Source organism: Armigeres subalbatus, unplaced genomic scaffold (assembly GCF_024139115.2).
Source record: "Armigeres subalbatus isolate Guangzhou_Male unplaced genomic scaffold, GZ_Asu_2 Contig1234, whole genome shotgun sequence".
In the NCBI taxonomy this organism is placed as follows: domain Eukaryota; kingdom Metazoa; phylum Arthropoda; class Insecta; order Diptera; family Culicidae; genus Armigeres; species Armigeres subalbatus.
This window is the reverse complement of record NW_026941995.1, coordinates 128,851-142,477: the sequence shown is the minus strand read 5'-3', so window position 1 is coordinate 142,477 and position 13,627 is coordinate 128,851. Positions and strand designations below refer to the sequence as shown.

General features: G+C 44.0%; 1 protein-coding gene across 1 annotated transcript in view; it reads left to right on the top strand.

Moving 5' to 3' along the window:
• The window catches only part of LOC134202475 (DDB1- and CUL4-associated factor 5-like), an 81,751-nt gene that overhangs the window by 61,918 nt on the left and 6,206 nt on the right, over window positions 1-13,627 (top strand). The window contains 2 exon segments of the mRNA XM_062677464.1: window positions 2,922-3,102; window positions 3,170-4,887. Of these exon segments, the coding sequence (XP_062533448.1) occupies window positions 2,922-3,102; window positions 3,170-4,887 (1,899 nt within the window).

Below are 13,627 nucleotides of genomic sequence, written 5' to 3'. Positions count from 1 at the left end.
TATTTAGGGGGGGGGGGGGCGACGGCTCCCCCTGCCCCCCCTTGGCTACGCCCATGCAACCAATTCAGTTAAAAAATTAGGAGGTTCATTAGAATAGCAAATGTTATCGTTCAAGCATAAGGGAGCCAAAAAGGTCAAAATTTGAATCACTCTAAGCTCATGCTCAAACCAGTGACATAGGCAATCAAATGAATTATCTTATAATCTGTTCTACGTAGTTTACGTCGGGCGGTCGTATCTTGTATATAACCCTTCTGATTTTTTTTATGGGGCTCGTAGCTGTGGAGGTTCCAGTTTCTGTTAGTGCATGGGAGCTGCTGTTGCCATTTCCGCAGTGCATTCACATGCATAAACCACTTCAATAACTTCCTTCGTCACCAATCAGCTGCAGGATTCTAATAAACACGTGGTACCCATAAAGATACCACATTTTCGGTAATTTATCAGCAGATATCAATCAGCGTCGAACAGCCATAACGGGGCTATTAATTCACTTTCTTTTTGGAGTTTTGCACGACGTTTTCCGACGTTTCTTCATCATGGACACGATACATGGAGACACGCCGGAGACTCATGTAGATGTTAATAATTCAGATTTTAAGCCACGTGGTACACAGATGTATGTTTCTTCATATAATTGATATTTTTTATTCTAGATGCGCACTGAAAAAAACTGTCACTCGTGAAAATATGCTTCCGTTTAAAGCGGAGCCTACTACACGTTTTTTTCAACAATCGACCGTCAGCTAAGGGTTTTGTATATAGCTGGTAGTGCAGCCTGGGCACTGTTGTCCTTCTGACATCAACTAGAGTGAGGGGATACGACCAAGGGGACCATCGTCCCTAACTCATAATCCCAAGGCGTTATGCGACCCGTGAAATAATGAGCTAGGCCTTTAACGGAGCCTGTGGGGTTCCTGGGCACAGTAATTGTCCCTTACCGCGTCATGCTGGGCTCTGGCGTGGTGGACCTCTTTTCCCGAGCAACTCGTGGGATCAAAATGGAAAACCAAGTGAATTCTTCAAATAGTGGTAGTAGTGTAGGCGACAACCCCTTCGCAAGAGGTGGGTGTTCAGGTCTCCGCCTAGGAGGCCAGAGACAATAGTCAGCAGCTCGGTGCGCAGCGCCAGCGTGGGCCACTTAACCTTCTACCCGGCTACGCAGTTAGAGGTTATAGACGGCCCATAGCTTGTGAGGGAGATGAACCGCAAACGCGATGGGATTTCGGCCTTCGAGGTGGCGGCGGAACGGCTGGACGCCATCATCGACTTTGCGTCATCGAAGCATAATATCAGTAAGGACCTCCAAGAGAAGCCTGCTGAAACTTAGAAAGTCGGACCCCAAGCTGGAGAGGGCGGCGGGACGGCCAAGTGCGAACCCGTGAAATCCGTGGAGTCGAGGTCTACCCAGACTGAGCCCTAAGGATTCGCGAGCTCGGTCAAGGTCTAATCGACCGAGGACGTACCAACGAAGACGGTGGTGCCAAACTCTACCCAGACTGAGGCTCAAGTATTCGCGGGCACGTCGGGGGTGACTGCTCCAACGCAGCAAACACAAAAACGGGGGAGACATTCTCCAGGGGATGAGCTCCCTGGGGGCCGCTCCAAAACGCGGAGGGTTACTACCCCGAACAAGTGTAGTGGGGCTGGGAAGCTGAACCCCTGCCAGGTACCTCTAAAACCGGGGGAGGGAGAACCTGGAAAGGTCCGTCCACCCAGGAAAGACGGTGGTAAGGGGTTACGGCAGGTTGAGAGCTCTTAGCCGCCCAGACCAGGGAAATAGAGGGGGATGACGCCTCCTGGACCCTGGTAAAAAACAAGAGGAAACCGAAGATGTCAAGGGCCTAAAAGAAGGCCCAGGGGTATGAGGGTAGCAAGAAGTCTAGGGTAGGCGCCAATCGCTTCAGGGGCGATGCCCTCGTCATCAGGATGGACGAGGCTAAGTATTCGGACGTCTTGAAGGCGATGAAGAGTGACGTCAAGCTCGGTGAACTCGGCGCCGGCGTACGTCGAATAAGACGTACCCGGACGGGCGAGATGATCCTCGTGCTGAAACGGGGCGTCTCGCAAAAGGCACCGCCAACAAGAAGTTGGCGGAGGAAGTCCTAGGCGAGACGGTCAAGGTGAGGGCACTCACGACGGAGGTGAATCTAAGGGTTAAAGACCTGGACGAGATCACCGAAGTCGAAGAGCTCGTCACGGCACTACGGCAACAGAGGGAAGTGGAAACGACTACGGAAAGGTCCGGCAGGGACGCAGGTAGCATTGGTTCGGCTATCTGCAGTGGACGACTCCAAGGTAGTCAAGTTAAGGAGCGTCAATGTGCGATGGTCGGTGTGCCCTGTGGGCATATACGAGAAACTCGAAGTTAGCTTCAAGTGCCTGGAATCGGGGCACAAGCAATGGGACTGCGAAGGCCCTGACAGAAGCAAGCTCTGCCGACGCTGCGGATTGGAGGGACATAAGGCACAATGCTGCACGAACCCTCCCAATTGTTTGATTTGCTTCATCGAAGCTGTGAACAGCAAGCACCCCATGGGGGGTTCGAAGTGCCCGGCGTTTGAGCGTGCTGCAAAATCACAGTGCAGGTAACGCAGCTAACCTGAACCAAAAGATGTATCACATTCGAGATTAATAATTTTAAAATTTTGAGAATTTCAAATGAGGAGGCTGATTGTGATAGCTATGGCCGCGGGTATTGCGTAACTAACAAGCAAATAATATTGCATTGTGCCAGCATCGAAGAATGAAGCCTCTTTAGCATGATGTAGGAATTTTATTTATTTTTGCTAACCGTACTTTCCATCCCGTATTCCTCGAGAATAGCAAAACAAAAAACGGGAAGGAAGAAAAACATGCATACTACCTTGAAATCATGAAAGTTACAAAACATCTAATCCCATTTTGTTCTTCCATTCCAGGTGGGGACGACCGACGTGTGCTGCTATGGCACGTGGACAAAGCCATCCTGGAGAAGGAGTTTCCAACTTCTATGAACAAACAACATTTGAGCAACATATTCTGCCTGGGTCTCGATTCTCGCAACAATCGGATCTTCTCCGGAGGCAACGATGACGTTGTGATCGTTCACGACACTCAGACGTTAGTATTGCATGCCTTCAATTGGTCAACGTATCCATCCGCTAACAAAGATAAACTCAATTTTCAGACGCGAATCCGTAGACGTATATCTTCACAGCAAACCGGTGTACGGCCTATCAATCGATCCCTCTAATGATAACATCTTTGCCACGGCCGGCGAGGACGGCAAGATACTGATCTTCGACCTGCGGGACAGTTCGGATGTGATGTGCGTTTCGCGCTGCCGCTCGCCGTACCATGCCGTCATGCACCATCCCTTCGATGCGGGCTTCATCGTGACGGCCAACGCCAAAGAGGGTGCAGCGCTGTGGGATTTGCGATCTCCGAAGCTGCCCACCATTCGGTACGGTGGGGAGAATGCCGCCCAGAGCTGCATGAGTGTTCGGTTCAACAGTTTGGGGACGCAGGTGTTGGCACTGAGGAGGCGTCTACCACCCATTCTGTATTCCACGGGTTCAGCGGAACCGATTTGTCAGTTTTACCATCAGGACTATTATAATTCCTGCACGATGAAGAGTTGTTGCTTCGCCGGGGAAAACGATCAGTACGTGCTGTCCGGATCGGATGATTTCAATTTGTACGTTTGGCGAGTTACAGATTGTGATGTGACCGATACCGACCAGTGGGTTGATCAGAATCAGATGGTTCTCTATGGACATCGGTCGATCGTTAATCAAGTGCGGTACAATCCACAAAAGTGCTTGATTGCATCGTCCGGGGTGGAGAAAATCGTTAAGTTGTGGACTCCATTTGAGTTGAACGCGTGGCGCGGGAATTTGACCGAGGAAGCCACTGGTCCCGATAATCCGAGGGAGGTGTTTACCAACGAAGAGTACATTTCCCTGAATATGACTCATGACTACAGTCATCAATCGACGATGGAAGATCCTAGAATGATGGCATTTTTTGACTATTTAGTTCAGCAAGAAATCGAGGGGTGGAATACCGAAACATCGGACCAAACCTCGGAGCACAGTTCGGATGAGAACGAATCGTCCCGTCCCGATACAACGCAGACGTCTGATACCGAGTCGGTTCAGAACTATATTCCACTACGGGGTCAGCACACAAGCAGAAGAGGGGACGTAACACAACGGACAAAGTATCGCAACAGGATTGCATATCTGATTGCTACAAAGCGCAACCGATTGAAACGACTGGCGTTGAAAACGGCGAACACACGGACCCCAAATCGCCGTACGATTACGAAGGCCAAGTACGGATTACGGAATCAGCCCAAGCGACCGGGCTTGGGAGCGTTGCGCACCACAAGGAAAGGAATCGGCAAACGGAATCGTCGACTCAGTACCAGCAAGTATAATAAACGCCCGGTATCACACGAGCAGACCAGCGATTCTGAAGTTCCAAAATCAACCAAGAAACGTCGACTCCAGACCACAAATCTAAACTTGGCGGTGTATCGGACGTTTCGGCGGAAATCGAAAGGAACGCCGTCATCCACTTCGAACACCAGCACACGCGTAGAGGAAACGAGCTCGGATGATGATGATGATGCGGAGGACAGCGAGCAGCAGCATCCGGCGGCTAAAAAGCTTAAGTTGAGCATTGAAGCGTTGAGTAGTTTACCGTCAACGTCGCGCGGGTTTCCGGGAGCGAGTAGTAACAGTACGGTGGGTACCAGTGGAAGTGCGTATAATAACGGAGCTGGTCCGAGTGGGTTGTGCAATGCCGGGCGAAGTGCGGCCATTCATGCAAGCAATAGCGGTACCTATTCCGGGATGGATACACCCAGCACGAGTACAGGACTGACTGGAAATGGAAGAAGTGAGTATTCTGCGTGTTTTTAACGTTTTTAACATATAGGGGACGAGATGGGCATAAGGAAAACCCGGGGCAAACTGGTCACCACCAATATAGTATTGACCCGACTTTGTCACTCCCCGATTTTATCACGTTTCCGACCCCGATTTTGTCACCCCAAAAATTTTTGAAAATTTTGGTCATTCTTTTTATTTTTGTAAATAATACCGCAAACATTCTGTAAGCATTTTCTACAAGAAATAACGGATACCGTTCACGCTTTTTGCCTTTCCAAGGCATAAAATGATTCATATTTGTGAAATGAATTAAAAAATTTAAAATATTTTTTTCTGATTTTGTCACATACCCTGTTTTATCAATTTAAAATTTACCAGGGGTGATAAAATCAGGATGTTACTGTATTCTAGTTATTTAAATCATTTTAACGTAAGCTACGTCTAAGGGGAAGACTCGGACACAGGGTGTAAAATGAAAATTTCCAAACTCGAGACCGTTACGAAATTAGGCGAGATTTCAAACGCTCATAGCTCGTTTAGCCTCCGATGGATTTTCGAGATTTTATTACCAATCGAATCCCTTGATTGTCCGAATGGCGTCGTTGAAATAGATCAGAAATATCAGTGGTCTCAGGTGACTACCCTGAGGAATGCCTGAGGTAGCGACAAAATTGTTCGACTGATGATCTCCAATACCCACGGTAAGGCTGCGACCGGTAAAATACGACCGAAACCATCGCAAGAGAGAAACATTGATTCCGAGGCGATCCAGTTTAGCAATAGCTATGTGGTGATTCAATTTGTCAAAGGCTGCTGTTAGGTCGGTATAGATCACGTCCGTTTGACTGCGATCCACCATGTTGCTCTTGATGTAGGAGGTAAGGCACAAAAGATTTGTGGCAGTGGAACGACCGGGCATGAATCCATGTTGGTCGTCACTAATGTATGGTTTACAATAGGCGAGTGAGGTTCCATGATGGCTAGCTCGAATAACTTGTCAACAGCAGACAATGAGGTGATACCACGGTAATTTGCAACATCCCGTCTGTTAGCTTTCATATGAACAGGGAACATGTGCGCTATCTTCCAACAAGACGGAAAAATTCCTGACGTAATCGAAAGTTGGAAAACATGGAGTAACGGAGTGATAAAGCCATCGATGTGCGTTTTCAGAAATACGGAAGGAATTCCATCTGGTCCGGGGTTGTAAGATGTTTTCAGTTTCAATGCAGCTTCGCGAACTATTCCAACATTGATATCAACCACGTTCGTAGCTTGGCCAGAGATAGGAACGGAGCTCATAGCATTTCGTATTTGGTCTTCTGATAATCTTTCATTGCTGAAAACACTGGCGAATTTTTCATCAACAGTCTTTCAACAATCTACTGATCTCCTGAGAATTAGACGCCAAACTTCCGTTAAGCGTCATTCGCGAAGAAAGGCCAGATTCATTACGTTGCTCTTTTACGTACTTCCAGAACTTTTTAGGATATGTTTTCAGCTTCCTTGGCAGTCCACGCTGATACTGCGAGAAGCAACTTTTGGCAGTCCGTTTGTATTCCTGATTGATTTGTGCGTAGTGCCGTTTCAGTGACAATGTACGGTACTTTGAGAACTTTCTTAACGCTGCTCTTTTATACGACTTCAGTCGTCGCAGACCACTTGTTTGCCACGGTGCGTGGGGAGGGTTATGCTTCACTATTTTGGGAACATGTCTGTCAACGATATATGACAGTACATGAGAGAACGTTTCAGCTGCGCGGTCGACGTCGTCATGGTCCAGAATATTACCCCAGTCTAAACTAGATATGAGATTTGAAATACTGCGATGATCAGCTTTTCTGAAATCATAGAAGAATGCAGCGGAGGAGGTATCGACATAGTTTTCTAACTTTTGGTGTAGAGGAACCAGCAGAGGAGGATGGTGGTTAACTAGTTTTACCAGTGGTGACGCGTATTTTCCCAGTCCGGTATACCACTACCTTTTCAGAATTTGCAGTCCAAATATCTCCTGGTTGCATAAAGCCACTATTTACAAATTTAGATCTACCCTTGTACAATGCATCACAACTGCAAATCAAATGTTCCGAGGTTTTACGTTCCATGTTACAGAAACGACAAATATCATTCTGAACCGGACCAATATTTTTCAAGTGATATCTGCTCTGGCAGTGTCCGGTTATTAGGCCAGTAAAGGTGCAAAGAGCTCTCTTGCTGAGCTCCAAGAGCGTTTCGGTTACTTTAACATTGGAAATTATAAATCTCTTTGATTGAGCACACTTTTCGGCAACCAACCTGTCATCAACCTTTGTGCTTCCCAGGATTTCAATTCCATTTTTATGGTACAGGTATGATTAGGTTAAATCCTAGGCTAGCAGGTCTGTGAGGATAAGATTCACGCCATCTAAGGAGTCCTGGCTGAATTCCATTTTTTTAGCAATTAGAATGCCAATGCGATCAAACGCCTTGTCAAAGTCAGTGTATAGAGCTTCCATGTAGCTTCCATCGGATTGAGAGAATAATCAATAAATTCTATTAAATTTGTAGCGGTAGAGCGACCTATGAAAAATCCATGCTGCGTATTCGTAATTCTGTTTTTAAGTTGTGAACATAATTTTTCATTGATAATGGATTCAAAAAGTTTGGAAACGCAAGTGATAATGGCTATTCCACGGTAATTACGAATGTCAGATTTTTTACCTGATTTGAAGATGGGCACAAGCTCGGGCACAAGATAGGAGCTTTTCCATACCCTGGGAAAATTTCCGAATTCCAATGACAATCTGACTAGCCAAAACAAAGGCGCCGTCAGCTCTTTAGCCAAACTCTTCATAAATATCGGTGGAATACCGTCAGGACCAGGGCCTTTAGATGTATCTAAGTTTTTTAAAACGTTTAGAATATCGTTCACCATGATCTGATTAACCCTTATGCGACCAGAAACTCATATACTTTTTGCCCATTGTCAAGGTTTACTGCTTATGCCCATGGTTATACAAGAAATTTTTGAAGTAAGGCTTAAGAGTCTATACGCGTAACCAAAGGCCATTCAACCAGTTTCAAATATGCTACAAGCTCTTTGCGCTTCTTAGAATTGAAGGTGTTAATAGTATATGCTTCGGGTAATGCAAAAATCCCTGAAACCAGGTCTTAGTCATCCGAGAAATCTCTGGAGTAAAGCCTAAAGATCTACTCGCGTAACCGAAGGCATATTATGCAAATTCATATACGGTACATGCTCTTTGTGGTAGTTAGCATAGAATGCGTCCACAGTATATGTTCCGAGTCATCCAAGAAATCTCTGGAGTAAGGCCTTAAGGTCTACACTCGTAACCATGGGTCTATGGACTTGTCTCAAAAGTGGTACATGCTCTTTGCGCATCTTGAAATCAAATGTGATCACTACGTTCTGCGCTATCGAAGAAATCTCTCGGATAAGTCCTCTGGCGCCTTCATCGCATATGTTCATGGTCATCCAAGGAAACCCTGGAAAAGGCCTTAAGATCTACACGCGTAACCAAAGATCTTTCAGATTTTTTCAAAAGTGTTACATGCCCTTTGTGGTACGTAGAATAGATTGCGTCCACTGCATAGGCTCATGGTCATCCAAGAAAACCCTGGAAAAGGTCTTTAAATCTGCATGGGTACCCAGAGATCTTTTGGCTTGTTTCAAAAGTGGTACATGCCCTTTGTGGTACATAGAATAGAATACGTCTATTGCATATGTTTATGTTCTTCCAAGAAAACGCTATAATAGGCCTCAGGATCTTCACACGTAACCAGATACCTTTCGGATTGTTTCAAAAGTGGTATATGCCCCTTGTGGTACATATAATATACCGCTTTCATTGCATATGTTCATGGGTATCCAAGAGAACACTTGAACTCGGCCTATTTGAATAGTTATGCATGCCCTTTATGGTACGTAGAATAGAATGCACCCATTTCAAATGTTCATGGTCATCCAAGAAAACCCTGAAGTAAGGCATTAGGATCTACACCAGAGATATATCAGCCTGTTTTAAATTTGGTACATAGTGATGAACTTTGTACTTTACTTAAAAATCACTCAAATAAAGAATAAAAAAAAAATGGTACATGCCTTTGGGGTCCATGAATAAAATGCGTTAATGGCATATGCCAATGGTCATCCTAGAAATTTATGGAGTAATACTTCTAGGCTTACACGAATATCTAGAGGGTCTTTAAGGTCACTCCTTACGGAATCCAAGTTTCAAAGTGCTCGCGTTTTCGGGGGCACACCACTCGATACGGAAGCAATGCACAACTGTCATTTTTATTATTTCACACATGCTGCGACGCAGCAAAGGTAAATCAACAAAAATGACAGTTGTGCGCCGCCTCCGTATCAATTGGTGTGCCCCCGAAAACGCGAGCACTTTGAAACTTGGATTCCGTGAGGAGCGTCCTTAATCTAATTTTAATATGGTACATGATCTTTGCAATATTAGTTCGTTTTTCCCTCACGTTCTCGGCGTAAAGTATCGTTCCAATTTATTTACATTTTGCATTTCCAAAGAATAGACAACTTCATATTAGTTATAGAGAGGGCTTGGTAGTCATATGGCTACTGCTTCTGCCTCATACGCAGGAGGTCGTGGGTTCAATCCCAGGTCCGTTCCATTCTCCTACTTTGTATCTTTCTCTGTATTTCTCATGTTCTAGCAATCGCTAGAACTGGAAATGGACTTCCATACCGTTTCCATTACTATTCCTATACCTTCAACTTGAGTATTCTAACAGTAATCTGCTAGAATTGGAAATGAACTATGCAGCTCGTTTCCTACATCCAATTAGAAATTCCATCAGTTACCTTCTCCTATCTATCACATTGGCAGCTCGTTAACCAAGACGGACCTCTGCCTCTCCAACCTAACCCAAAAATTCCAACAAATTCCGCATGAACTCGTGGCAAGTGCAGAGGTATATTCGGCTTGCAGTGGGCAGTGATTGCATCATCATTTCCTCCCCCTTCCCTACATTGACTTGCATTCTGACGTGGCAGGCGCCAGTATGACCTATCAAATGAGATCACCAGTACTTGCACATTGAAGATGTGTGCTAGTCCCAAGCAAACATCTGTTGGTTCCTTGTGCAAGAACAGCTGATCTGGTCATAATGGAGTAGCAACTACGAGCAGTCAATCAAGCTCAAGCTCAAGCTCAAGCTCAAGCTCAAAGAATAGACAACTTCATATTAGTTATATGAATGAAGTTTGTATACCACCTGGAACCAACAACAAGAAGACAACAATAACTACTTGGAATGCTAATATATCAAGATGAGGTTTTATTCTTCAATAACTGCCCAGAGCTAATGACAACAACTTGACCTACTTGAAATGCAAACATATACCAATAGCCTTCCGTTCGTGGGTTGATCTGCAGATCATTCCTATATGGAGTACCATGGCAAAAACAAAAACTACTAGGAATGCGTACATTCACTCAGATGAGGTTGACCCGATTTTGTCACTCCCAGGTTGGAGGTGGAGGAGGTTGATCCACTGACCTTGACTCTATTTCATAGACTACCTGGAGCTCAAGACAACAACAAGAACTACTTGTTTATTCTTCGATAACTGCCTCCATTACGGAGATTGATCTACAGAACTTCGGTAGGGTTTGATCCCACGAAACCAGTACGCTAGACAGGTGCTTTCCCTACTAAGCTACGAAGGACCTCCGTCGTCCTCCGCAGCTTAGCGGGTACTGATGAAACCAAATTCACAGCACCGGGCATGTAGCCGAACTCTCGCAATACATTCTCAGAACTAACTCTCTCATATATGTTTTTGTACAATGCCAACCAAGTAGGATGAGTATTTGGTATTATCTGGCTCCTACACACGTGCTTCATCACCAACGGCGCCCGATGAAGTAGGGTTGTGTGAGATTGTGCCAGTTGGTCGTCAGATCCCAACCCGACCACATAAGCGAAGCGAGATTGCCTTTCATTACATTCAAAGATAATTGCCTATGTTCCGGGTATTGAGCCACCTGGAGTAAAAATTAATTACTATGTCTGAAACTCGATTATGCATATGCACAACATGTGATAGATTAAGTTCGGAAAAAAAATTGGAGGAAAACCGCTACCTTCCATCCCTCCCAGTTGTTCTTCAATAACTGCATCCGTTACGGAGGTTGATCCACCGACCTTGACTCTATGGAGTTCGTAGACTACCTGGAGCCCACGACAACAACAAGAACTACTTGGAATACAAACATATACCAAGAAAGGGTCACGCTACTTGTTTAATCTTCGATAACTGCCTCCATTACGCTGATTGATCCGAAGATCTTGACGGTATGGAGTTCGTAGACTACTTGGAACTCACGACAACAACAAGAACCACATGGAATACAAACATATACCAAGAAGGAGTCACACAACTTGTTTATTATTCAATAACTGCCTCCATTACGGAGGTTGATCCACAGACCTTGAATCTATTGAGTTCGTAGACTACCTGGAACCAACGACAACAACAAGAACTACTTGGAAAACAAACATATATCAAGAAGGGGTCACAAAACTTGTTTATTCTTCGTTAACTGCCTCCATTACGGAGATTGATCCGAAGACCTTGACTGTATGGAGTTCGTAGACTACCTGGAATCAATGACAGCAACAAGAACTACTTGGAATGCAAACATGTTTTAAGAAGAGGTCATTGGATGACCCGCAACATATACTGTGAAAGCATTATATGCTAAGCACCATAAAGAGCTTGTACCGTTTTTGATTTTGCACGATAGACCTTTGGTTACGTTAGCATAGAAGATCATAAGATCTTATCCTAGGATTTTTTTTGGATGACTGAGGCCTTACTCCAGGGGTTTTTGGAGACCCAGAATATATACTGTGAACTTCAACTTACTTCAAAGATTTCTTGTATAACCATGACAAAAGCTGTAAACCTTGACAATGGGTAAAAAGTATATGAGTTTCTGTTTCCAAAACAGTCAAAATTATCTAAATCGGTTGAAAATTGTTAAAGTTATGAAAATATCAATTTATGGGAACACGGGTACCCTGTCGGCCATCAACGTGGTAAAAAAATCAGTTTCCCCTCCCCACGTTCCTCCTCACTGTATCAACGTGTATCAACTGTATCAACGTTTCTCACAGATGCTACATTTTATGGAGTTCTTAGATGTCACCGAGTTTCAACTTTCAGCAATAAAAATTCATTGAAATATCAACACTTGAAGTTGAAAAATAAACATCAACGCACAACCCCGACAACTGCGAAGTAACCTAATGACTTCCTTTTCGTCGCACAAACTATGGACTGCGTAGTGCTCTCCATGGTTTGCAGCGTGTTTTCAATAGATGTTTGATTTCCACTTTATTTTTGTTTTTTTTAATACCCTCCTTTGACCCCCATACCAAAGAGCTCACATTCTGAGCCCCCTGGTAATGGACACTTACTAACAAACAAATTAAAACGCGGGGTAGAAACTACTATCATGAATTAAGGTGAATCCCAGTGGAACTTAGCTCCTTTGAAGGGATTCCCGAAACAAAATCAAAAACTATATTACAACAAAATGATAACGATGTGGCTTTATTTAATTATACATACTATTAAACTACAATTAACATAAGATGCAGGGAAAAACTAGCAAGTGCTAGAAAACCCGCATTCGCAAACGGTCGACACGATTAGAAGAGAAATTCGTTTACATTCCTAATTACATACTGCTTCAACTTGTTTTTAAAAATGATGTTATTTGTTATTGATTTCAAATCTGTTGGAAGTGCATTATATTTGGATGGACCGTGGTATGTGATGCGCACAAGACCTATGTTCGTGGAAGCATTGCTTCTCAATAGCCCATTAGCATTTCTAGTGCTCTGAAAGCTGTCGAAAATACGATATTGTGATGAAACTTCGAGTTGTATAAAGCGTTATGCACATATATGATCGTTTGAGAATAACGTAACCCGATGATAGGAATAATTCTGTGCCGTAAACTAGTATAAAGCGAAACGGTAGAGGATAATAAAGGCAAGTTAAAAATCACTTTCAACATCTGTTTTGTAATGTTTGAATCTTTTTAAGTTTTGACTTAGCAGCATGACCCCAAACAATAATGAGATATTGCAGTATAGAATGAATGCACGCATAATAAAATCGCAACAGGGCTTCAGGAGGCACAAAAGAGCGGACTCTTCTCATAAGTCCACATAGCGAAGATACTTTACATGCTACATGTTGTATGTGCTTGTCCCATGAAAGGCAAGGGTCTGGTCTAAGTAAAGCCCCAAGTATTGAAAGGATGAAACTTTTTCTATACGAAAATTTCCGATGGATGGATCCGAATGCTGCAATATTTTTTCCGTGGTGAGTGGAAAACCATGTACTTTGTCTTTGTCAAATTCAAAGAAAGCATATTACCATTAAAATACTCTATGAGACTCCCCAGGTCTGATTTAATGTCTTCCACTATTGATTCCACATTGTGATGAGGGTAAAACAATGCCGTGTCATCAGCAAAAAGTCGGGGAATTCCACGAAGTTTTAAATTACCCAAATCGTTGATAAATATCAAGAAAAGTAGGGGTCCTATATTACTGCCCTGAGGGACTCCTATTTCAATTGATCGTAAACTACTGCGAACACCATTTATTACAACAAACTGCTTCCTATCTGATAGATAACTCTTGATCAAATCGTTGGCAAAACACCTCTTATTCCATAACGATCAAGTTTATCT